The sequence below is a fragment of the Dipodomys spectabilis genome, unplaced genomic scaffold (genome assembly GCF_019054845.1).
Source record: "Dipodomys spectabilis isolate Male_0828 unplaced genomic scaffold, ASM1905484v1 ptg000108l, whole genome shotgun sequence".
Taxonomy (NCBI): domain Eukaryota; kingdom Metazoa; phylum Chordata; class Mammalia; order Rodentia; family Heteromyidae; genus Dipodomys; species Dipodomys spectabilis.
This window is the reverse complement of record NW_024870785.1, coordinates 19,908,620-19,935,670: the sequence shown is the minus strand read 5'-3', so window position 1 is coordinate 19,935,670 and position 27,051 is coordinate 19,908,620. Positions and strand designations below refer to the sequence as shown.

Below are 27,051 nucleotides of genomic sequence, written 5' to 3'. Positions count from 1 at the left end.
AGAGTTCTTTTAAAAGAAGGATATAATAATAAAAAGATACCGAGTATCAAGATCTAAAAGCAGCTCGCTTTGCAGTTCATTAATTTCTTCCCCATATGAGGTTTAGAGCAGTCCTCTGAGTAGATCCTGTCTTCCTTTAGAGCTGAACTGGGTAAAGTGGGTGCCTTGGCTAAAAGCTTTGCTGGGCCCACGTGCTATAAGACAGAAGAGGTCTAGTGGTGAATCACCTGTGACCGAGCCCTTGGACTCTTCTGTTTTGTTCTTCTTCCTGGGCAGCATAGTCAAAGTGGCTCAGCAGTACTACTCTGCCAGGAGATACCATCCATGCCTTGGGGAATGCTGTCTATGCAGTAGCCTGAGTGCTGAAGCCTGGGGGCCTAGTGATAGTGACTGGCCTCTTTAGCTTGTTCCTCAGAGAACAGTGTGTACCTTAGCCTTCCATGAGGGTTTGGTTACTGCCCTAATGTGCCTATTTATTTGTGAATTACTTTGCTTGTGGAACCCAAGATTTGCTGTTAATATAACACAGATCAAGCCTAGTATGTCAGCAGGAGGAAGCGCACTTGGAGTTGGGAGAGTTATGTAAAAGAAAAAACCTAACTAATTGCTTTAGAGAAACAGGTACGTGGCATACTAAAATGTCTATCAGAATAATCATGGTACAAAGAGATGTATGTAGATTATTTAATTCTCACAGTGATCACGGGCATATGTATACTTTGCCAGTTGATTCAGCACAAACCTACAGTAAAAAGGAAATTATTTTTATTTATTTTGTGAAGTAAATAAATAAAGCTGGAAAACAGATCAATATCATGCATGCAAGGTATTATAGTAGGAAAAAAAAAATGTATTGCCCCTGTTCTGACCCTTTGCATTTGAGGTTTGTTTTCAAACTTGACCCCAAGCACCCACTTCAGACAACTCTATAATTAATTTGTTAGATAAAGCATAAGGATATTTTGTCTTGATTTCTAGGACTATGATGAAGTAGTAGCTGAAATTACTAACCTATTGTACGTAGCAGTTAATTAAAGAAAAGCATTAACTATAGGAGAACACCACTGCGGCTGTTGTCTTGTATCAGTATAAAAAGGCAGTAATTTTTCTGACAGCCACTGATTGGAAAGTTGCTTGCAGCCTTCCAGAAGCAAGGGGTACATGCTGTGGATCAATAACCGGCAAATTTCCCATTAAAAAGAATACCTGAGCAATGTTTCAAATAGCCACTGGCATCTACACTTTCCACAGAAACCTCAAATACTTGTGTGCTGAGGACAAGTCATTTTCGGACAATTTTTCCAGACTACTTGTTAACAGTTATTGCTGTCCCAAAAGGTTGACGGCCTACATGATTGATACTTCATTTACTTGTCATCGCTGTTTGAATAATGGCAAGAGCTGTATTTCTGTGGCTCTGAGGAAGAACCTTCTGAAAGGTGCTGCTTTATTCTAGAGAGTAGTTTGCAGATGTTTATGCTGTGTATGTGTATTAAAGTTTTTGGGTCCATTGTAGAGGATGCTTTCCTTCAGGTCTGAAAGCCTTTGGAGAAGAGTAGATTTATATCTGCCCATAGCTATCAAAAGTTTATCTGTACTGTATTTGTCTTTAGTACAAAAAGCTTTAGATTTGTTAACTTGTGATTCCTGATATGATGAAGAATTTTATAGCTTCCTTTTATTTTTAAGGGAAAAATGAACATAAAAGCAGAAGGAAGGGTATGTGTCTTCTGGAAAAGAGACATTTTTTAGAATATCGGCAAAATATGATAGTCAAGGAGGATTTTCCTGGGAATGTAGTGTTCAAGTAGTATGTATGTGTTTTAAAGATTAAAACAGCAAAGATGAGAGAGGAGTTCTGCTCTTTGACAGCCCTTAAGACACAAAAATCAGTGGTTTATACTGTTGATGTTTTTCTATACTGAGCATTTTTTTTCTTTTTAGTGATACTAGAGTTTGAACTCAGGCCCTTGAGCTTGCCGGCAGGCAGTCTGACACCTGAACCATGTTCTATTGTGCATTGATTATGTTAAAATAGGGCCTCGGTTTTTGCGTGGGTTCACCCCTGAGCTATAATCCTCCTATTTTATACTTTCCACTCTAGCTGGGATGACAGGCCCTCACTGCTATGCCTACTTTCTTTCATTGAGATAGAGTCTTATAAACTTTCTTGTCCAGGCTGGCTTGGAATCTTAGACCTTCCATTCTTAGCCTCGTGTATAGGTGGATGACAAATGTATGTCACTGTCCAGTTACTGGTTGAAATTACAGGTATGAACCATTGTACCCAGCACAGTGATAGAGCACTATTTGTGAGACTCTGAGTTTGATCCCCAGCCCTACAAAAGAAACAAAACAACAAAAGGAAAGAAAAGCAGTTGCAGCACAGAAGCTATTTTAGTATGCTCACCAATGAGCATACTAGGAAATAGGATGTAGAATACAGTGTAGCCTGTTTAGTGTTTTGTATTTGTAAAAGACAATGAAAGCTTTTTTTGAGGTGGAGGGGTCAGAATGGAGCTTGAACTCACTGGCATTATGCTCATTTACAGCAGGTACTTTGCCACTTGATCTACATTTCCAGTCTAACTTTTGTTGATAATTGGAGATGGTGTCTTGTGGACTTTTCTGCCCAGGCTGGCTTCAAAGATCCTCTAGGTCTTAGCCTCCTGAGTAGCTAGGATTACAAGAGCCACAGACAATTTTAATAATGGTGTGTGTGTGTGTGTGTGTGTGTGTGTGTGTGTGTGTGTGTGTGTGTGTGTGTGTGTGTGTGTGTGTGTGTGTGTGTGTGTGTGTGTGTGTGTGTGTGTGTGTGTGTGTGTGTGTGTGTGTGTGTGTGTGTGTGTGTGTGTGTGTGTGTGTGTGTGTGTGTGTGTGTGTGTGTGTGTGTGTGTACTGGGGCTTGAATTCAGCATGTTGTCCCTTAGCTTTTTCTCTCAAGACTGGCATACTACCTCTTGAGCCACAGCTCCACTTTTTGGTGGTTAATTAGAAATAGGGTCTCATAAACTCTTCTGCCCAGGTTGGCTTTTGAGCTTTTGTGATTTCAGCCATCTGTGTAGCTAGGATCACAGATGTGAGCTACTGGTGTCTGACAATAATGTAGTCTTAATACTTTTACTCTTAAGGAAAAGTGGTAGCACGGAGGACAACAGTATTCTGGATGCTCAGTCCTGAATGTGTTCACTGTAGTCATTTTGATGTGCAAATAGGGGGAGAGTATTCTCAAGGCTGGTATATGTGCAGTAGTAATTTACAAAAGTCCTATAAATTAAACAACCCATAAGTGTCTGTTCCAGTATTCATACATGACTGAGTAATTTCTATAATCTCTTTGCAGTATTATTCCACAGTAATGGAACAGCAAGTGAATGGACAGCTAATAGAGCCACTGCAGATATTTCCAAGAGGTAATGTCGAAGAAATTCTAATCAACAATGATTATTTCAGTAAACGGTTTCATCAACAGTTATGTTTTCCAAAGGTTTAAATGCACATAACATGATGCTTAGCTCTTAATTTGAAAAAACAAAAGAAGTATTCATTATCGTGGGGATTGCAGGCTATATTATAGTTATAGTAGATAAAATATCTAATTTACTTGAGTAAATTAAGCTAACTAGGTTGTTTTTGTTTTTGAAGTACATACTTATATTTGCTGAAAGAACTCTTTAGGGGGTCCACATGCTTTCTAAACCAAGGCAAATGAATGACTTGAATTCTAGATATTTATGAATTGTGGCTTGGGATGATGACCATCACTACTGAGGAGAACCTTTCACCTTGCACAGAGGGATTTCAGGAGAGAAATTTGGGTAGATAGTTGATGTTTGGAGAAGTATTTTCTAAATAATGAAATACTTTCTTAAGTGGAAATTTGATTGTTAAATCTCCAACATTATGAGCTGATGAGAGTGAGTTTCAGTGAACTACCTGGTACAAGATTTTTCCCCCTTACAGTTTTGGAAGTATTAGTCTTGTATCAAATATAATTGCTCAAATGTATATAAATGTCTCCTTAAAACTTGAATAATGGGGAAAAAGAACAGTTTAATTATATATATCTTTAATCCATTGTACATCACCCCATTTGAAATTCATGTTTTCTAAGTAAGGGAATAGGTAAGGAAATTCTGTAAGTAACTCTTCTAGAAATAACTTAATTGAGATAATTAAAAGTTAAACTTACCTTCCTTAACTAATACTGTACAAATAATCATGGTATGAGTTTTCCAATTAAACATTCTAGACTTTCATTACCTATAACTCTGAAATTTGAATGGCTCAATTAACCGGTAGGCTCTTCCTTGCAATGATAAAATCTCCAAAGGCACCTGGCTTAGCCAGCGTCTAAAATCTGGGTTCAGGAGTAATACTGTTCTTCTGGTGTTTGCATAGGAAGCAGAATTGGGGTGCTTAGTACATTTTTAATAACTTATCAAAGTAAAATAGAGCCATTTAAGATCAATAGTATCTGAAAGAAATATAATTAATGCAAATCTGTTTCACTTGAAAACTAAACACAAAAAGAAGGATAGAAAAGAGTGAAAGGGAGACAGAGAAAGAGAAAGAGAGAGCCTTTTCTATGTTATTAGGTTACTAGCAAGGATGCAGATTATTTTTAATGTTTTCAGTGAATGGAGAATTTGGGAAAAGTTCAAAATAATTTTTCTATTAAGGAACAGTTGAAATATCTGGAAGTTTTCCTTAATTGCTTCAGAGGTCTGTTAAAGTGAGCAGATGTACAATAGTACAGTATCCTGGAGGATTCTAGTTCCAAGGCTGGGTTTGGGACATTTCTTTCCTTTTTTTTTTTTTTTTGAATGAAATGCTTCTCTTCATCTGAAGTTTTTCTAAGTTGAGGTTGCTTTTTTTCCATTGTGTGCGCAGTCCTCCAGTTTCATTGTCTACACTTTCATTTCCATTCTCAGACATTAGCTCTATTCATCATCGACATTACTGTTTGCTATCATTTCTTTCAATATGCCTCTCAGGTTTGATTGTTTCTCTTTTAAAAAAACCCTTCCTTCCTTCCTTCCTTTTTTTCCTTCCTTCCTTTTCTTCCTTCCTTTTCTTCCTTCCTTTTCTTCCTTCCTTTTCTTCCTTCCTTCCTTCCTTCCTTCCTTCCTTCCTTCCTTCCTTCCTTGTCGGTCATGGGGCTTGAACTCTGGGCCTGGGCATTGTCCCTGTGCTCTTCAGCTCAAGGTCAGTGCTTTACCACTTGAGCCACATCACCACTTCTGGTTTTCTGGTGGTTTATTGGATATACGAGTCTCATGGACTTTCTTGCCTGGGTTGGCTTTGAACTGGGATCCTCAGATCTCAGCCTCCTGAGTAGCTAAGATTACAGGTGTAAGCCACTGGCACCCAGCTTTGTTTTTTAAATCTCTCTCTCTCTCTCTATCTCTCTATTTCGGTGCTGGTCCTGGGGTTTGAATTTAGAGCCCACTTTCATGCTGTCTCTGGGTTTTTTGGCTCAAGGTTTGCATTATACTATTTGAGCCATAGCTTCACTTCTAGCTTTTTGGGTAGTTAATTGGAGCTGTCTCATGGAGTTTGCTGCATAGTCTGGCTTTGAACTGCTGTCCTCAAATCTAAGCCTCTTGAGTAGCTGGGATTATAGGCGTGATCCACCAGTGCCTGGCTGATTGCTTCTCTTTTATGGGTAAGATTGTAGAGGCTCAGAAAGACGAGATAACTTCAAAGTCAGACAGCTTCTGTGAGTGGTAATATACCCTTTGAGTAAGAATTTTGTTTAAATTGTAATTTGCTTTCAATGGAAAGGCATTTAAGTTAAAATATTAGAAGAACATTCAGGAGGATAGTTTGGAAGGTTTGTTGGAAGGTTGGAAGGAGACTAGGTGTTTGAGAGAACTGTAAAGTAGAAGATACTAGATATTACTGAAATAAAACTTTCGAGGCTTAATATATTAGTCTTTTCAAGCCAAAATTTCAATTTCCAAACATGAAAGTTCAGTCTCCTTATCTCTGGGGTTTTTGTGTATTGTAATACAATTCTTTTGTTTTTTGTTTTGTCTTTGTTCAGAGGTGTTAGATATCAATAAGTATGAAACTTGACTAAGCTCACTTTGAGCCTTAGGATCAATGAAAATACTGGGGTTTTTGAATGTTGTTTAGATTTCCAGTCATAAAAATTTGAGAAAGCAATTATGGAAGGAACAGTGTTGAGGTTAGGTAAGATAAATACCTGGAATCTTCAGTGGAAACATTCTCAATCATTGTCTTAGGAAGTACTGATAGTCCCCCAAGGACCAGGCATCAAATGTATGTGATGGTTGTTTTGTTCAAAGAGTTAATTTCCATCTTAAGGAAAGAAGATGTGTAGTCATAATTTTAATGTGCTTTAGCATGATAAGTAAAACCCTTTTAGTTGGTTTAGATGCATTTTCTAGGAAAACAAGATAATAAATTTGAGTTTACTTGAAATATACAAAATGAAAGCAATTCATGCCTTGTAATTATTACCCATATATTTTTATTAAACAGCTCTATTTCTTTTCAGAAACAGAAAAATACATGTACATCTGAGAGAGGAGCAAAATAAAATTCAAATTAATCTGTCCTCAAACAATCAATCAAAATTGACAATCCTTTAACATACAATTTGTAGAGCACTATAGTTTTCAAATGAAAGTAGTCTATCACATGGGCAGGAAGCTTTTGTATTTTTAACATTTGACTATGAAGAAGCATTTGTTGAACTGGAAAAGAACAAATCTGTAACTCAAGATTGTATTAAGAAATTAATATTTTTCTTGGTACTACTTTATACTAAATATTGGCAGATATCAAGATCTGTGAGAAATTTAATGGAATTACATGTCTGTATCTTAATAAATTTGTCTGTTTATAACTATACACAGTAATATTCTAACTTAAACATTTTGTTTAGAGTCCCTAATGATCTTTTTTTGGTGTTAAAACAAAAAATCCTTCCACTTCCTCTCCCAAACAAAACAAATCCCCCCAAACCTTGCTATTTTGAAAATAGTTTAACTCACAGCAGATATACAGTGTAATAGAGTGAGGAAAGATTGCTGAAATTAGAATTATGAAAGGAATCTAATCATTTTAGCTCAGTTAACTTGATTTTTATATATTTTACAGAGAAATTGGAATTGATATGAAGTGGTGTCAGAAAGCTCTTTGCATTTATAAATGCTCACTCCTGCAAGTTAAAACCCTGGTTCATAATTCCCACTTTGGGTCTTGGGAGCCACTTTTCAATCATTTCTCTCTGCTAATTTTGGTGTCACCCTCATTTCTTTTTAAACGATTCATTTTGAGCAAATTTGTAAATGGCCCTGATGTGTTCTACAATTTAGTCAATTACTGTTTCAGCCTGCAAGCCTCCTGGGGAACGGAACATACATGGCCTGAAGGTATGAATTTCAATAATTGTTTCAGTAAAGTTAGATGGATTTGTAATGCTGTGTTCCACTTATTGAAATGTCAAATAAAACTGCACTTTCTCAAGCCCTGACAAGCGATCTCCCCCCCTCCCCCCTGCCCTTTTTAAATGGGAGGAGGAGGGGGCTGTTTATCTGTAGCATTTACTTACTGGGGTTTAGATGCTGTATCTTTAATTATTTGGAATTGCTTTAGTGGTCAGTTTCTTTAGGGTGATCTTGGGTACTAGTGCCAAGAAGATTTAGTAGAGGGAGAGAGTAGACTTCATTTCAGTGATTAAGCACATAAGCAAAGCACAGAGAACCGCATCTTCTCCTTTTGACATGTTTGTACTGGAAACATGTCTTGTTAATGTCTCTTCATTGTTCTATGCATTTTGAGTTCTGGATTTCTGCTTAAGGCTTCAAAGCTGAAAGTAAGTCTGTTTTAGTAGGCTCAAGTATTTTATAATTAATTACTTGGATCTCATATTCTAGTGAATAAAAAACAGTCTACAATGTTTGGTTTTAGAGCTGGAAGGATGATACCTTGAGGTTTTCTGCTAACCCCTAGATATATTCTTAGTATACTTTCATGAACCTATCATATTTACATGTGTTTTGGATAGTAAATTGGATTTTTCCTTTATTTGTCTTTCATTTTTCAGTGCTGTTAAAGTATTTAAATGATAACAGAAATAGAGGGTTATATAATGTACAGACTGTACAGCCCCTAACCTATATATTGAATAGACTCCAACTGTGGGTCTGTCTAGGAATAAGCTAATTAACCTTTCCAGTGAAATGAGAAATCTGTGGCAAATTATAGGTTAATTAGAACTGTGTCCTCAGAACATGAGACTGATCAAGATTCTTTCTTTACTTATAGGTGAATACCCGGGCTGGACCCTCCCAGCACACTAGCCCAGCAGTCTCAGATTCACTTCCAAACAGTAGGTGAGAGTGTTTGAGGGGTGATCTCTGTGATTATCTACAAGGTGCAAGTAGGATGGAGAAGAGGCTTGTGGGATGACAACTCTTTCCTGTAAGAACAAGAAATGTGTTGGAAGGCTAAGATTGGCAGGATCTCTGTTCCAAGCCAGCCCTGGGAAGAAAAGTCTGTGAGACCACATCTCCATGGAAGAAATGGGGCATGATGGTTTATACACACATGATATTCTAGCTACAGTGAGCAGTGTAAGTAGGAAGATAGCAGTCCACAGTGAGCCCATGCAGGAATTGAGATCCTATTTATTAACTTATTTATTGTTGGTACTGAGTTTGAATTCAGGGTCTTATTCTTACAAGTCACGCACTGTACTAAATGAACCATAGTCCCAGCCCATTTTTAGTTTCATTTTTCAGATAGGGTTTTGGTTGATTTTCCCTCCCTTTCTTCCTACTTTCTTTCTTTCCTTCCCTCACTTCTTCCCTCTCCCCCCTACCCCCTCTTCCTTTTTTGCCAGGGTTCTTGGACAACAATCCTATAACCTTCCTCTCCTGAATAGCTGGAATTACAAGTGTGTACTACCACCTCTGGCTCCTGACAATTTTATTATGGTGTCAGTGTGTCCACCCACCAGCTTCCTGATGTGAACACATATCTCTTAAGCAACTTATTTTATCATAGAGTATAGTTAACTAGTTATTTACCAGTGGATCATTTGCCTGTACTCATGCAGGGAAATATTTCTGTTCTCCACAGAGAGGTTGACCCAGCTGAGCTTCGTAGCTTCTTTCTCCATTCTGTCTGGACATGTGAGCTACACACAGCCTTGCAGGCCTGGTTTCTCTCAGCAACAGGAATCAGGGTGTTTCATTATTACCACTTCTTCCAGAAAAGGTATTAGCCACAAAGACTGATTGTGAGTCTGAGGAAAAACAAGGTCTTCCCTAGTGTTTTAGGTCAAGTTTCATCATGATCTAAAAAGCCATATGTAGTTGAAAAATGGCAAGATAGAGAATCAAGATAATGTCTCAGTTCTGCCACATTCATTTCAATAACGTGGGAATTAGCTTGATTATTAAAAATCATTCATATATATTCATGGAGTTCAGAAGTTCAGAGACTGCCTGTAAGCTGGAGGTTTGCATTTTCACTTAGGGGGTATAACAGATTCCCAATAGTAATAATACTAGTGAATCTTGTAGAGAATGTGAGTTGAGTCACATACAAGTGATGTTCTGTGGTCTAGGCTGATAACTAATCAACAGGTATTGATTCTGACTACATCTTACTCATTAAGTGCTGTCCTGTGTACTAGGAATACAATGTGGTCCTCCTTACCTGCTGAACCTCACCATCTGGTGTGTTTGTGTGTGTGTGTGTGTGTGTGTGTGTGTGTGTGTGTGTGTAGTATGTACACATACATGTGTATATATATGTATATATCTATTTAGGCACACATATAGGTATATGCCTACATACACACATATACATATATATATGTAGACCATTGATATCCATAAGTGTATGGTTCCAAAAAGACTACTGTTGAGATCTGTGCTTAGGATGCATAAAGTACTGTCCTGCAGATACTTGATGTAGTCTTCCCATACTACTGCTTAACTTCCTATGAAGACAGATTCGCCACCTTTCAACCCATTTAAAATTTTCACTTTATCACTTAAATTAAGCGCATTACTTGCCCTTTTTTGGTGTGTGAAGATTAGTATAACCTTTACCTTGCTTTTGGGGCATCATTTGTTTTTGTGGGTGGCAAATTTTCACAAAGTTAAGTGCAAGAAAACACACAGCAAATCATACAGGGATTTAAACACTGTCTGATTTAAGCATAATGTTACCTGATGATAACATGGGACTGAGAGCTTCTCTCCATCAACTGAGTAATGTAATGCATGTGCAGGAATTTTGTTTTTGAAATTTATATTGATTTTTTAAAACCTTAGTGTTTTTTGACTACATTGAACAAAACCATGTGAGATACATTTGCAAATTATATGAGCTTACTGTACACAAATTATATCTTTCAATTAAAGTGAAGGGAGCAAGTGGCTGGGAAGAGAAAGACCATCAGATAGGAATGTGCTTAGATTTAAATGGGTACCCCATGTGATATTTGCATCTATACCTGAAGGATAGGATGACCCAGCTATGTCAAGAAACAGAGAAGGAGCTGGACGCTGGTGGCTCACTCCTGTAATCCTAGCTATTCAGGAGGCTGAGATCTGAGGATCACGGTTCAAAGCCAGCCTTGGCAGGAAAGTCTGTGAGACTCTTTATCTTTCAGAAAACTGGAAGTGGTGCTGTGGCTCAAGTGATAGAGAACTAGCTTTGAGCTGAAGAGCTGAGGGACAGTGCCCAGGCCCAGAGTTCAAGCCCCTCGATTGACCCCTCCCCCCCCAAAAAAGAGAGAGAAGTGAAAAAAAAGAAAAAAAGAGATAGAGGAAGTGCTAAGAGAAGGCCATGGGGTGACAAAGGAGCTTAGCATATTTGCATAGGCCAGCTTGACTGGAGCACAGGAAGAGTACCGGGCACAAGTTGCATGGGAGGGAAAGAATGGGAAGAGCAGCTAAAGTGGTAGGAGATGAAGATGCAGATCACATGTCCTTGAAGATCCAGCAATGTTTGGCCTTTCCTCTTGGCAACAGAATTTTGTGGAGTCCAGGGTTCTTAGCAGGTTTTTCAACAAGTACCGATGGGCAACAAGTATAGGAACTCATATTGGCCAAGACAGCTTCTTTTGTTTTTGTGTAACTGTATGGTATGAAGTTTTTTTGTTTTTTTTTTTTTTAGGAGACACAAAACAAAATATACTTGTAACTTTTAGCATGTTAAAAACAATCACATTGAAAAAAGTCAGAGATGACATAAGAAAATAGTGTGTGTGTATGTGTGTGTGTGTGTGTGTGTGTGTGTGTGTGTGTGTGTGTGTGTGTGTGTGTGTGTATATATATATATATACACATAAATCTACAGTATTTATCACTGTTGATATCTATTTGAAACAGCTCAGGTGTGAAGATCTTTTTTTGCATGCTGGGATTTGTCTCTCTTTAGCACCTACTCAAGATTGTTTTTTCCTTCACAATATGACTTCATTTTTTTCAGCTGCTAGCACTTTTAGCCATAGATATGTCTCCTCCTTTACTTCCTGACTCAGCAAATTCTCCCCATCCATCCCTTTGTAAACTGATAAGCTTGTCAACCTTTGCTGCCTCCTAGGCCTTCCACAGCCATACATGTTCATTCTACCTTCTGAGGAGCCCTGCATCTGTCCATATGCAGCATCTGTTTGCTGCACAGGTGCTCCAGGCCTTCCAGGTCATTGCCCGGCCTCCTGGTAGCTTCTTCCAGCAGCCTTGCCTATTTTTCTCCCTTCTGCACTGTAGATGGAGTTATATTGCTAATTATATCAGCCATCTCTTCCTTCAGGTAACCTAGCATTTCTAGGAAGTTCATTTAGCTCACAGTTTTGGAGAAAAAAAGTCTAGATGGCTTGGCACAGGCTTTATGAGGGTTCTCCATTGTCTGCTTGTCCTGAGGGTGGATTGCAGTGTGGGGGAGCATATGTAGGGATAGTGATCACATCTTGGTTTGGTACAGGACTCAAGAAAGAGACTGGTTCCACAATTCCTTCTGTGGGCATACCTCTAGGCTGACCTAAAGATGTGCTCCTACATGTCAGATTTTTAAAGATCTTCCCCTTAATATTGTCACACATTGGCCATTGGGAATAAATTAACTCCAAACCATAGAATAATGCACAGTTTTGAAACCTTTCCTATTGCTTGTGTCTTCAGATGAAGTACAACCTCCATGGATGGTGAGACCTCTGTTCCCTTTCACGTACAACTGTCTGCGTATTCTAGCTTTGCTGATGAACATTTGTGCCCTGAATAGGTCTGTGTTCTCCCACTATTGGGCATGGACATCTGTTGCTGTGACCTTTTTTTCACCCCCTCCTTCACTTCAAGTCTGGCTAAGCTTGGTCATATTTGTGGACCATGTATCTTCTGAACACTGTCTGTGATTACTACTCACCTCCAGGTCTATACCAGATCCCCTTCAACTTCCTATGAATTCTTGCCATCTCCCCTTGTTTGTTTCTTTCTTTCTTGCTTGCTTGATTACTTTCTTGTTTTCTGTTGGTTGTGGGACTTGAACTCTGGGCCTGAGTACTGTCCCTCCCCTTTTCAGGACCAGCACTCTACCACTTGAGCTACAGCACCACTTCCAGTTTTTTGGTGGTTTAATGGAGATAAGAGTCTCACAGACTTTCCTGCCTGGGCTGGCTTTGAACCTTGATCCTCAAATCTCAGCCTCCTGAGTAGCTAGGATTACAGGCGTGAGCTACTGGTGCCAGCCTCTTGTTTCCTTTTATTGAAGCAGTGAGAAAATGTGTGCAAGCACCTCTTTCCCTCCATAGCTTCAGCGAGCTTTACAGACAGTGACTATATTGCCAAAATTCCAAGTCCTGGCATGGTTCACAACAAACACATAGGAGATAATTAGTCATGTTTAAATACATTTCCTTTAAATCTCACCTTTGGATTCAATTCTCTTAGCTTTACTGACATGCACTTTTCATTCTATGGAAACCTCAACTACTTTCTTCATGTGTCATTCCTTAAACTTGTATGACATTTAAATTTTAAAATGCTTTAAAAGTAATTTTTGAGGCTGGGCATGGTGGTACAAGCCTGTAATCCCAGCTACATGGGAGGTGGGAGTAGGACTGTTGTTGTTTGAGGCAAGCTAGCTTAAGTTAGGAGATCCTATCTGAAAAAAGCTGAAAGCTGGTGCATGGTTCAGGTGGAGAGTGCTTGCCTATAAGGATAAGCCCCTGTGTTCAGTCTCCAATACTGTAACAAAAATTAAAAAAAAAAGTTTCAGTGGTTCCTATGATCACATAGATATGTGAAATTTGAATAAACCAAATCACAAAGAAATTTCCAAGGTACTTTTTTTATTTTCTTGCTTTTTTTGTGTACATGTACTAATGCTTGAACTCAAATTCATGGCCTGTCCCTTTTTGTTCAAGGCTGGTGCTCTACTTGAGCCACAGCTCCATTTCTGGCTTCTTGGTGTTAATTGGAGATAAGAGTCTTATAGACTTTTCTGCCTGGGCTGACTTTAAACTGCAACTCTCAGACCTTAGCCTTATTGCTCTATCACTGAAATATACCCTAAACTCCTACTCCTATAGTTGTTGTTTTACCAGTTGGTAAAATGACATAATGAATGAAGTCAGTTTTTTCCTACGGTTACCCTCGAAGCATGAGTTCTTTGCCTTAGGTGAGTGACTATTTACTGAACTGAACTTACTAATACTAGGCTGTAATTATGGAATTCAAGTCCGCTGCCTAAGCAGGGCCTTTCTGGAGCAACTTGGCTTTCTTCTTCTGTAAAATTAGGATGATTAAACTTTCCATCTACTTATCTCTGGAGTTAGTAAGATTGATGAAGCTGTATTAAGGGAATCACATTTCGTTCTTGGTTGAAAGGCATTTTGTAAATGCAATGAATCAAAATGTTATTATTTCAAATTTATGATAGAATGGAATAACTGTGAGGAACATTACCTAAGCTTTGTTTATTTGTGTCTATACATAATTGGAACTATCAAATTGGGAGTTGTTGATGGGAATGTTTCTCAAAATAAAGGTGTGTGTGTGTGTGTGTGTGTGTGTGTGTGTGTGTGTGTGTGTGTGTGTGTGTGTGTGTGTGTGTGTGTGTGTGCGTGCGCGCGTGTGTGTGTGTGCGCGCGCACGCGCCCGTAAGAGATAGACTGATTTTCAGCAAAGTCTGGCTCTTAGTTCTCTCTATAAATTAAGGACGATGACTACATATACCCTAACAGGATAAATTAGGGTAATAACAAATAGTGATTAGCACAGTGCTTGTTACTGGCCATCATTTAATAAATAACACCTGTTGTTAGCATTGTGCTAACTATACTGATTTTCAGGCAGTTTTTATGTCTTGGTATGTGTTGCAGCTTTAGTTCTATTCTACAAGTATTCATAACTGTCCCTTTAGTGTATAGGGTTACTTGGCTTGGGAGAACTTTATTAGTCTAGAATCTTTAGGTGAGGTCTTGTAAAATGTAGACAACTGGGGACTGAGGTGCCATAATTTACACTGGACATAGAATTTTAATGTTAGCAAGGAATTATTATAACTTGAAACCAGAATATAGTAAACTCGAACTGAAATTTTCCTCAGTGTAATGTATTAGAGGTGCTAAATGGAATGCATGTTTATTTCATATTAGGCTCTTTTTTCTTTCTGATGTGTTGCCTCTACTGCTGTCATGGTATAACTACCACAGCAACTGCCATTACTTGAACACTTAGCGCATGCCAAGTCATTGGTCTACACAGGTCGATGGCTGAGAGAAGGGAATAGATTATATTGCAGACAGAGAGAGATGTGGGCAGTGTTCGCAGGGCGCTCCCAGCCTTGTGGGGGAGGGTATGATGAGAAGAAAGGTATCTATACTGACTGATAACTAACAGAAGAGAGAGAATTAATCTGGTAGGCCAGTAGAGTATAAGCTATTATGTTTAAAGATAGAGTGAACAAGCACTAAATTTCAAGGAGAATGCCAGAGGGAGGTATAGTTTTATCCCCCCCCCCCCCCCCCCCACACACACACACTAGCTTTCAACTAAGTTCATCCATGTAAGTTTTTTTGGTTGTTGTTGGTTGGTCATAGAGCTTGAACTCAGGGCCTAGGTGCTGTCCCTGAGCCCTTTTTGCTCAAGGCTAGCACTCTACCACTTTGAGCCACAGCTCCATTTCTGGTTTACTGGTGGTTAATTTTTGATAGGCGTCTCACAGACTTTACTACCCAGGCTGGCTTTGAATCATGATCCTCAGATCTCAGCCTCCTTAGTAGCTAGGATTACAGGCATGAGCCACTGGTGTTCAGCCTCCACATAAATATTTGTATAGTATATTAGCTTTCCATTACTGTAACAAATACCTGATATAATCAACTTCCAAAGAGGGAAGATTTCATTCTATAGTTGACCCATTGCTTTTGGCTCATTGTTGTTACAGTATGTTATGGTGGAAACTTGCTCACCTCATGGTGAATTGGGAAGCAGAACGAGAAAAAGAGAGGGAGAAGGAGAATGGAAAGGAGTGAGGGAGGCAGGGGGGAGAGGTGGAGTATCCTAAGAAAGCATGGCCCAGTGAACTTAACTCTACCACTGGGTCCCACCTTTCAAAGTTTCTACTACCTCCTAATACCACCCATCTGGGGACCAAGCTCTTAAAACACCCTTGGGGTACACTCAAGGTCCAAATTGTGGTACACAGCCACATATGCTCTGCTACATGTGCAAAGAACATTGTAATATTTGTGAAATAACACATTTAAAAAATGTGGTCACAGTGACAAGACATAGTGCTGTTGTATAACGATTCATTTTCCCCGTTGCTTTTGTAAAGTTGCAATTTTCCTCATTTTATAAAAAGATAATTGAAGTTCAGAGAGGATAAGTAATTTTTCCTAGATCACATAGCTTTTGAGAACCAGGCTGCATTTTCATCATATGTTTGCTTCCCACATAGTTGAATTGTTATTCTTAACGGCAAGAATTGATACTATTTTATCTTTTGATGTTCTGTGATCTGTTGACTATGAATACTTGGAGAGTTTATTTGTTAAATACTTTGTGCTGAGCACTCAAGAGCTTCCATCCATATAAAGTTGCCACTGAAAAGCTACCCAAGGGTAGCAAAATGAATGGCCCAAATAGTCACGACAGTAGCCCATAAAGTGACTGCAGGCTTCTTTATTGCTGTAAATTACTAATGGTGTTTCATTTTCCTCATTGATACCTTTAGCATTGAGTTTAAAAGCAAAACACATTTTCCACAGGAAGAAGGAGTATAATTCATGACTATCTAATAGCAAGGGTCTGTTTTTATATGAGATTTTCAGTGCTGTTCAGAGATGAAGGTGATCTTACCACTAAACTTTTCTTTCTTTTTCAGCCTAAAGAAGTCATCTGCTGAACTGAAAAAAATCTTAGCTAATGGTCAGGTAGGTAATATTGTATATTAAGATTTTCACATAGTAATTTACTACTGTCCAGTTATTTTTAATCCATAAACTTATTAAACAATGAAGAGCCTGTGAATTTCTTCCTGTCATAAATGAATAACCTGGCTTAATTTGATTGGCAGAACAATTTACAGCACATTTTTCAAACTGTGTTAATGGGTTTCACTCCCAGCAGATTGAAGTTCTGTGCACACACCCTGCTGCCATCTCAGTTTAAAAAAAGTTAATCAGTTCTGAACAAGTGTGTCAACCCATGGGTTGTTGAACTTGCCCTGCATTCTTTCATTATCTTTGAGGATAAAAGGAAAAACTGCTACTTTCTTACCTTAGCTCTTTCTTTTGTCTTGAAACGAATAATGGCTTTATTGGGGGAACTGAGAAACAGCAGACCTTTGGCACATAAAATCCCTGGGCTTCAAGAGACTTGGCTTGCCTAGTCAATGGGCCATCTGAAGTCGAATGACCTAACCCAGCCAGTGAGGGACAATCAAGCCTGCAGGCCAGTTATTTCTCACTAATTTTGATTCAAGTAAATGGACACATCTGAAATAGTGTAGCACTTTTAAACATACACTGGTAAATTAAACTACCTACAGGGTTCCCAATTCCTCAATAGAAACATAAATGTGTATAATGTTTGTTATAGTGGAAGCCCTTTGATAGCCTTGGAGGCAAGCGCCTGTCCATTGCGATCAAGCCTGCCTATTAGGCTCTATTGACTGAGACATCTGTGTCACTGCAAATAAAAGACTCTTATTGATTTTCTTAACTGCTGTTCACTTCCCGTCCATGTTTCGAAGGCTGAAATCTTAATTATCTCAGATGCTTATTCAGTGTCTTCACACGATGACCTCTCCAAGCCTCATTGGCATTTCATGAATCAAGTACTTGTAGTGGAGCATGTCAAGATGACAAAGCTGGGTCTCCATGCTTGTCCTTTAATATCACCTGTAACATTGTATCCTAATAGATGTGCATGCCTTAAAACAGTGACCGTGTGACAGTGCTTCTGAAAGCCTTGCTTACTTAGCACACAGTCTGGAAAAATTAAGTTGAGCTGGCTCTGACAGCTGATTGTCATCCAGTGAGTGTGAATACTAATCCTTAAATACTCTGCATACAGCCGAGGACAAGTATAATCTTGATGGTCTTGAAATTTTAGGTAATTGTTTTTTGTAGCCCTGGGGATAGAATCCGGGGCTTCACATACGATAGGCAAGTACTTTCCCAATGACCTATACCCATCTCCCAAATTTTAGGTAGCTTCTATCAAAAATTTTTCCCCTTTAAGCAGCCAAAGATTTGAAGTCTACATGTATGTATCCACATGTATGCAGTATGAGATAAAATCTGAATAAAAGAAAAAATATTTACCCTATGTTATTTATTTTTCTTCAACATGCTTGCATTCTAGTTACTAATCGTACTTTATGTACAAGATGCTTGTATTCTTCAGCTGGAAAATATATTTCAAAACTGACAGAAATTAAGAAGCTTTAACTACATTTGTTTGACCCAGGCGATGGAAAATAGCCTGTCATAAATTCCTTTTTCAAAAATAAGAAAAACAGCTTATTTCTCTGGGGAGCTTTCTGAATGTTCCTAATATTTTGACAATATAGTACTACAAATACCTTAGTGATTTCAGGATGGGGGTTTTCTGTGGTGGAAGATTGTCATGGCAGTGATTTTTGACATTTAAAGATTGTTTATTGCTTTCCCTTAGAATGTGCTAAACCCCCATCTTAAATAGTATGGCATGTTTTCCCTTTTAATGATAAGCTCTTCCTATATTTGCTTCAATCACAGAAAAAAAAAAAAGGCAAAAGAACCCATCATCTATGGATGCTTTCAAAATACCTACTTGCCCTAATTCCTCCATTGGTGCTGCAGAGTTAGAGAAAGTAAATGGTGGGCTCAACTGTTTTGTAGTGAGGTAATGTGCATAGGGTACACATCAATAAATCTCTGGGTGGAATACTGACACCACTTGATAAGGAAGATGTAAGTCACATTTAACGATACTTTAACACTTGAGCATAGTTTTTTTTATTTTAGTGGTTTATGCTTTCAAGCATTAATAATGATTTGCTTTTCCACTAGCCTCCACTTAGATTTAATAAGGAATTCATATTAATCATTAAAAGAAAGGGACATGATTCTTCAAGATAATCAAATATTGACAGGTTAGAAATAGCTTTCTGCCTGGGTTCATTGATATAGGTTATGTGATATAAATATTTATTTCTTTTCTGTCACTCAGAGTAAATGCCACCAATTGATTCAGCATTGATATAGTGTCAACAGTTCATAAGAAACATTTGACTGGCTTGTGTTTTCCGATTAGTCTCTGCTCTATAAAGTGGGATTTACTAAATCTCTCCAATTGTCTGCTCATAGAGTGTGACTGCTTTCTGAAACCATTATTGCTTCGATTTGTGAAGCAAAGGTCTAGTGATAGAACTAGGTTCTGCCAGACCTTTACATAAAGAATAAGGATTAATTGAGCATTTTTATTTTAATGATTTATAAGGGATAGGTACTAATTTTTCTTAACACAGGCGGACAATAAACAAAGAACATTTTCTTTGCTAATCCATAATTGAATTGCATTTCATTTTTCCCCATTAACTTCATTAATATGATAAATCAAGTACCTTGTAAGAGGTTTAGTCTTTGGAAGGGACTCATTGTTTTCCTGTTACCATTTTGTGATGGAGGTTCTGTCCCAGTTTAAAAAATAAATCAAAAGCTATCTTTGGCATGTTTTATTGAGGCACGTAGATCAGCCTCACTGCTGTGTTTTCTGAATGCTTTTACCACTCAGATCCAGGGAGGCATCATCTGTTTAACAGCAGCCTATGTTTGAAAGTAACTTGAAACAGCTCAAAGGGCCAGTTTAAAGGATTTAAAAAGTGTTCAGCTACTCCAAGAATTGACCTTTTGTATCTCTAATATGTTTTTTCCTTTTTAATGTTTAGCTTTTGTGGGAGAAAGTGACGACAGTATTTTCCTATCCTGATAAATCAAGCATAAATGTACTGTTGTCACAAATCTGGAAACTAATTCTACATCTTTGACTATTAAGAACTTAGTGCTTTTAGAAAAACTCTTCAAGGTAAAAAAAAAAAAAAGTAGGAAGAATTGATATCTTTGTAAAATAGCTTTAAAAATAGAGTTGTCACCTTCATTTGGTTCATCTTAGATGTTGTAGGAAGGCTGAAGCATAAATGAGTCCATGTATGTAAAACAGAACTTCACAATGCCCTCTTCTCCCTGAACAGCCTGACTGCTGTGGGTGGTTGCTATGCTGTTTCTATTTCTTTCTTGGCTCCTGCTTCTTTTCAGATGGAACAGAGGCTTTGCCAATCATTTTTTTCCCCAGACTGTGTGCTTTCTTAGCTGTTGACATGTAGTAATCATAACTCCTGGGGCTTTTACTTTCTTTTCCCTCACATCTATATTGTGTTTCTCATCTACTTTTGTTAGTTTAGAAAAAGAAAAAGGAATTTGAACTACATTTATTAGCTATTTGGCATCTTTGAATAAAAAAAAAATCCCAAACTTTTTTTTGAACATTTTTTATATGTGATTTAAAAACCATTTATCTTACAAACATCATAGATAAAGAATCACTATTTACTGAGAATGCCTTTCAGTAGATAGTTAGCTTTCCTGTGGATCATTGACAGAGAGATGTGTCCCTACATACGGTACCTGAGACAAAGTACTAACATTAAACATTGAATACACACACACACACACACACACGCACGCACGCACACGCACACGCACACGCACACGCACACACACACACATTAGCCTAATTAAATTGGGTAATATGGTCTTGAAATGCTATAAATTGTGATTTTTTTAATGATACTTGCTTCTATGTGTAATATTTAAATGCAATACTCTAGAGGTTCATAAATCATACCCTTCATTTTACACTAAATATTTTATACTAAACATTTCTGTACTTTATTTTGCAAATTAATATCAGATTTATTTAAAAAGTGTATAGTGTTATTAGCTATTTGTTAATCCATTTTGATTTAGTATTCTCAAATTTTTAAAATTAATTCATGGTTAAGAAAAAAGAAAATTCCAGTAATTTTCTTTTTACAAACTTGTAGCTGGTTATGATGGTGTGCGTTTGTAGTCCCAGCATTCAGGAAACTAAAACTGGAAAAAAAACCACTGGAGTTTAAGAGACCAGTGAGAAACTCCTTCCCTACCCTCATACACTTTTTAAAACATAAGAAGAAATATTTATGTACTGTAATAAATCAGAAAATTAAACAAACGAAAAAGAATCTTAGTTTGTAATATAACAAATTTCAATTTAGCTAGACAAAGGTCAGTATAACTTTAAACATCATAAACTCTTTAATCTTTTTCAGTAGGTATTGTCGTTTTGTATGTGTTTGTGCTGGCTCTGAAGCTTCAATTCAGGGCCTGGGCCCTGTCCTTGAGCTTTTTATATTCAAGTTTAGTTCTGTACTACTTGAGTGCACTTCCACTTCTAGCTTTTTTGTGGTTAATTGGAGATCATAGTCTTGCAGACTTTTCTTCCATGGCTGGCTTCAAACTGTAATCCTCAGATCTCAGCCTCCTCAGTAGCTAGGATTATAGGCATAAACCTATCATCTATAATCATCTGGCTAGATACTATCTTTTAAAGTAATATATTTTTAGATTTGCTCTTCAAAACCACTAATTATAACAAAAATAAATTTTAAAAATGGCTTACATTGTACTTAGTGCTCATGCATATAAATATACATTAGAAACCATTTTCCCTCCCCAGTTCTCCTTGCTAACTCTCTTGTGGAAGTTCCACTTGTCCTCTGATGCTGTTGTCTGCCTGCCACTCCCAATGAGGCTAAAATACTAGGAAGGCTGACCACATTTCTGACCATAGACTTAAGCCCTTTTAGGGCCTAGACCCTATATATACTATATATCTACATGCTGTTTTCCCTGTATCTATCTTAGAGCCCTGGTCTCAGTTTGTAGATGTATAAATGAAATTTCTCCTGAAAACTAACTTCAAGCCATGATGAGAGTATACTTTGTTGGGCAAGGTAATGGTATGAATTAAGTTGTTGGAAACGCGTTTAGACTACCTAGAGAAATTTTCTTAGGAACTGGCCTTGTAGCCTATTTGTACTTACTAATAGCTACTACTCTGTATTTTCATTATTGACAAAAGTAAATCTAATAGCAGTTTTGCTAGGTTAGCATCTCCAGACAGTTTCTGTACTGCTTTTCTTCATGCTGTTTGAACGATTATCATTTAGCCCAAATAATATCATTTTCTTGTCTTTCTTTCATGCCACATCTATTATACAGGTAGTTTAAAGGTAATAAAGAACAGAATCCTCAAATAAGAAAGTAGTTGCCAATTTTTCTGACTTCTCTCACTTTTTTTTAAAACTGACCTTAGATATAGCAATTAGCTGATTGTAAATTGCATCAATCAAGTTGTACTACAATTAAATTGGGTGCTGAATTGGCCTTTACACATGGATCTGTCAATATTCTTTTAGGGATTGGCAAACTGGCTTGGAAAGGAAGCTGTTTCTGTTACCTATGCCACACTCCTAATTATCACGGCTCTCTGAAGCTTCAACTTCAGAAATGTATGGAGGAAAAATATTTCCCTTGATAAATGAAGCTTTTTTAAAATTCAATTGGTGGAAGTTTAGAATGAAACAGATATTTAAAGCTTTCCTATAATGGTCTAAGAACAAACTAATTTTTTTTCCAAGTGACATTGAATTTAAAACTATCCATTTTCTGCCCGGGCAAGGCAGTACAATTCCCTGGAAATTGATTTTTTTTCAGGGCTTACTTTGGCTTTTTCTAAGCTTTAGCTATATGGAAAATAATGCCTTTGTTAAGTCTACTTTGTGAATAAAGTTGGCAGTTAATTTTTAAGCAAGTGGGCCAGTGCATAAAAAATTACTGGATGCACCAAATAGTCTGGCTAGTCTTAAATTCATTTGATAAATGATTATGTAGGGAGTTCCTTAGAAACTCTGAAAATATTGTTTTGTGGGTATCGATGTAATTCACCCACCACTCATGATACAAATGAGAGTAGTATTTTTGGTATAATAAGTTTTATAGAACCTTAGTAGATACTGCATTCTGTTTTGTACACTAAATTACAAAAACAACTTTATAAAAATTACATGCCTGTATGTTTTCCCTTTCTTCGTTAGGTCTGACTGCATGTGCATTTTCAAGTGCATTGATTGGATACTTTTTCATCAGCATAATGTGACTTCTACCTAGTTATTGCTGTATACTGATTTATCATTTGTAAAGAAAAGCTTTTTCTACTTTAGGAAAATCATAAACATTATTCACTCCATTTGCTGAATGTTAATTATAAGGTCATTTGTGGAGTTTTTAAGGGCTGATTTATTTACAAATGATATATTAGATTACTGACTGTATATCTCTATGTGTGTTGTTTTCCCAAGTTTGACTTTGGCTATGTGCAGTGCTGCTTGGCATTGGTGGTTATATGCTGTACTGGAGACTGTTTTCTTATCAGCATCTCTGACCTGACCCTTTTGAGCTATGTTATATCATTCCATTTTGACACCTTTTATCAAACTTTAATGAAATGACCCAGGCAAACAAATTGTCATTAAACTTTCCATCACTTTGTCCCTTGGTATCGTCTTTTATAAATTGGACAGCAAATGTTGTATTGATCTTCTCGTTCTTGCAGCTGAACTTGAAATGACCCAGACTGCTTGTTGTTTATGGCCCAGAGTTGCTTTTCCTTGACATTTCCATCCACAGCATGACATCCTTTTTGTTTTTCTTTCTTGTGGAGATGAATGAACAAGACATACGGTATCGAGACACCCTTGGTCATGGCAACGGAGGCACAGTCTACAAGTGAGTAGTCAATTTTCCTTAAACTTTTGATCCACTTTTGCCAATTGCTGGGTATCCAAGTATTCCATTACAAAAAATTTTACATGACCACCAACATTTACTTCCACGTTTGACTCTACAATTTTGCAAGGTGTCTTCTACTTTCTCAAGAATTGCCTGAAAAGTGCATTTATATTGCCTTTTTAATATTTCTGAGTCCACCTTTCTCCTGGGTGAGCAGTTAATAGTCCACCATTAGCAAATGTATCTTTAACTGGCTTGAAGTTTAATGTATATATATTTCTTCGTTCTTTAACACCATCATGTTTTAAAAACTTGCTGGTACTTTATGCTAGTCCCTTACCTGTTTACGGCTATGCCCAGTGGTAGCCAAACCTTAAAAATACCATTGGTTTGCCCTGTGTTGACACTGTAAGTTATTAAAAAGCCTTTTCCTGTTGTATTTCCTTCTCGTCTCACCCTACTCCCCTGAGAGAATTCCTGCACACATTGATGAATATGTTAAGTTATAAAACTCTTCCTAAATTCCAGCTGTAGTGATCTTACCCTAAAGGAGTGTTCATTTTCATATTAAAAAATACTAACTGTAAAAAATAGTTCTCTCGACAGGGAAGTCTTCTTGTGCACTAGTGTAAACTACATAATGTAATATCTAGTACTTAATAGTCTGCAGTGGTGTATGAAAAATATTCCACTAGGAATTAAAAAATCCATACTCTGTAAGAAAGGCCTGAGGGAATAATAGAGTTTTCCTCCAGAGAGCTGTTTTCCATATACACCCTAATCCTGCTTCACATTATGATTGTGTTTTTACCTTATTTTAGCGCCAATATTAATAGGTTTAGTTGTAAAAGAATTTTCTAATTGGTTACTTATGTTCTTAAAATTTTTAAGTTCTGATTATCCGCATGAACACAGATAAAAATTGCCTTGTGGTCCCATGGCCTTGAAGGGTCATATTCTAAAATTTCTGACCATCCTTCATTTCTCCAAGAGCTTTGGAATAGAATTCTATTTCTCAGGGTTAGAAGCTCTTTCAGAGTCATCAGATCCAGTCCCTTCTCTAGAGCTTCAGTCCCTCTATAGATACAATTAACACGTGAGTGCTTTCTCCCAAGTATAGTCCTTGAAGAACTTAGGTTCACATTTATCACTTATTTTTTCCTACAGATGACTGAGTATTGCAAATAGTCGTTCTGTTAAGCCTGTCCACTATAAGAATTTAGAGAAATAATCATAACATTTCTTATACCAGCATTGGTTCTTGCCCTTAAAATTTTGGAAGCTGAGTTTTTCTCCTGGATCAAGCTACTATATTCTTTCCCATGCAGCCCTGCACTACATAAATGGCACCTTAGTCTCCCCTTCACCCTTATCTAATTTCCCTATTCTGGATATCCGACCCTATTCTGAAGGTTCCTGGGGAGGAAATAAGGAACACTTGTGTTTCTTGCTTTCACTGAACCTTATATTGTCTTCAAAGGGAATCCAAAACCATTTCTTTGGACTCCTAACTTACCTGTATTATTTCATCAAATGTTTACCTTTGTATTTTTAAATTGAAAGCCTATTGTAAACTTAAGATAGATTAAGAAATGTGCTGGGCTCCAGTGGTTCACATCTGTAATCTTAGCTACTCAGGAAGCTGAGATCTGAGGATCATGGTTTGAAGCCAGCCTGGGCAGGAAAGTCCAAATCACCAAAAAGCCAGAAATAAAGCTGTAGCTCAAGTGGTAGAGTGCTATCCTTGAGCACAGAAGCTCAGGGGCAGTGCCCAGGTCCTGAGTTAAAGCTCCAGGACCTGCGCATGCATGCATGTGTACGTGCACACACACACACACATATGTGTATGTATATATATCCATACATACATAGATTCATACACACATACACACACACATATAAAACCACCAAATCCCACTTAGTTGCTAAATTTTCTAGATACCATATCTTCAGTGTTAATTTAAAAAAAAAAATTTGATGCTAGAGATGAAACACAGGACCTAGCACATGCTGCACTCTACTGTTGATCTATACCTCCAGCATAGCTATTGAAATTTTCATCTTCTCTTAAATTCAGGCATAGGTGTGAGACAATGGGGGAGTATACTGAGAAGTGCACGACATTCCCATCCCCCAAGGAATAATTATAGTATGAAATTATGTTAATATTTTGGAAATTACTATTATTTGTGCTGATCCTGGAGATTGAAACCAGGGCCTGGGAGCTCTCCCTGAGCTTTTGTGCTCAAGGTTAGAGCTCTTCCACTTTAAGCAATAGCTCCATTTCCCGATTTTTAGCAGTTAATCGGAGGTAAGAGCCTTATGGACTTTCCTGCTAATGCTGGCTTTGAACCACGATCCTCATATCTCAACCTCCTGAGTAGCTGCAATTACAGGCATGAGCCACTGGCACCTGATGCTGTTTTGTTTCTTAAACCAGCTTTTGTTATGTTGCTCAGATTAGTCTTGAACTCCTGCTCAAGCAGTCCTCCTGCCTCAGCCTCCTGAGTCCAAGTGTATGTCATAACACTTGATGCTTATGTGATTCTTATGAGGAACGAGGGCGAAGATTTCCTGCTATGTAACCTTTGTTGTGACAAAGGTATCTCTGCCCTGCTTGTTTCATGTCATCCCAGCGTTTCTGTTCAACATAAAGGAATGGTAAAATCATCAAGAAACAAGAATCTACTCTACTAAAGTCTTTATGAAACATTGATGTATTATGATTGGATTTCCCCTACACAAAGTTTACCTTAATGGTGTTAACTATAAAAGTTGTAGGTTTTCAAACAAAATGATTACATTAGAGGCTATGCCACATAAACTAGATGAAGAAAATATTGAAAAAGCCACTCATTGGTAACAAAACTACCTAATGGGTCTATTTAATTTTTTTTTGTGAAGTGTAATAAAACTAATAACTACAAAGCAGAAGTTTGATGTTCAGTCTTATTCACTTTACTTGATGGGATATTTTGAATTTCAAGGGTTATAATATGTGTAACTGCAATGTATATTATTTAATAATGGATAAATTCTCATGTTTAAGCCTGTGTTTTCTACCGTTATATGATATGGAATCTTGGCCCCAGATGATTAAACCAAATACATGGATTCTCTAAACTGTCCTCTGCATTATAACCTAATGAGACCATTTTAAGTTGGCATTTCTCACATTACCAATTTGTGCTACATGAATCATAAAGGAAATATTCTAAAGTATAAGCCAGAGCAAACAAGGACAATTTAGTTAAAGGAAATAGGTATATTTTCATTATTACTTCATTTCCCAAAGGGTTACAAGATTTTCAACTTAAAGAAAAGGGGGTGGGGATTATATATGACATGTGTTTTAGATTCACAGTGAATTTAAAAAACTTTGAGAAAATGGGAAACAGTATGTGTTGGTGTTGCACTCTGAGTTTGAATACTACAGCTGCCATTGATTAGCTCTGGGACCTGGTACAAGTTATAAAATGCATCCTGCCTCTGATTCCCTATCTGGAAAATGGGGATAATAATGTCTATCCTGTTAGGTTGTTATGGAGTTAAATGAGATAATCCATAAAATCTTTAGCACTGTGTGGCACTTATTAAATGTTAGCTACTGGTACTGGTAGTACTAGTAATGGAAAAATTGTTTAAACTTTGTAATTTCTGCTCCTGCTTGCTTG

The 27,051-nt window shown here is 37.4% G+C and overlaps 1 protein-coding gene across 3 annotated transcripts in view; it reads left to right on the top strand.

The window, feature by feature from the left end:
- Window positions 1–27,051, top strand: part of Map2k5 (mitogen-activated protein kinase kinase 5) — a 271,209-nt gene that overhangs the window by 36,250 nt on the left and 207,908 nt on the right. For 2 of the 3 annotated variants that reach the window (XM_042687833.1, XM_042687834.1), the window contains 5 exons: window positions 3,344–3,413; window positions 7,366–7,406; window positions 8,302–8,369; window positions 16,384–16,432; window positions 23,310–23,374. In XM_042687833.1, coding sequence (XP_042543767.1) covers window positions 3,344–3,413; window positions 7,366–7,406; window positions 8,302–8,369; window positions 16,384–16,432; window positions 23,310–23,374 — 293 coding nt within the window. Of the gene's footprint in view, window positions 1–3,343; window positions 3,414–7,365; window positions 7,407–8,301; window positions 8,370–16,383; window positions 16,433–23,309; window positions 23,375–25,836; window positions 26,277–27,051 lie in introns of those variants that run through there. The other variant, XM_042687835.1, reaches the window with a different exon arrangement.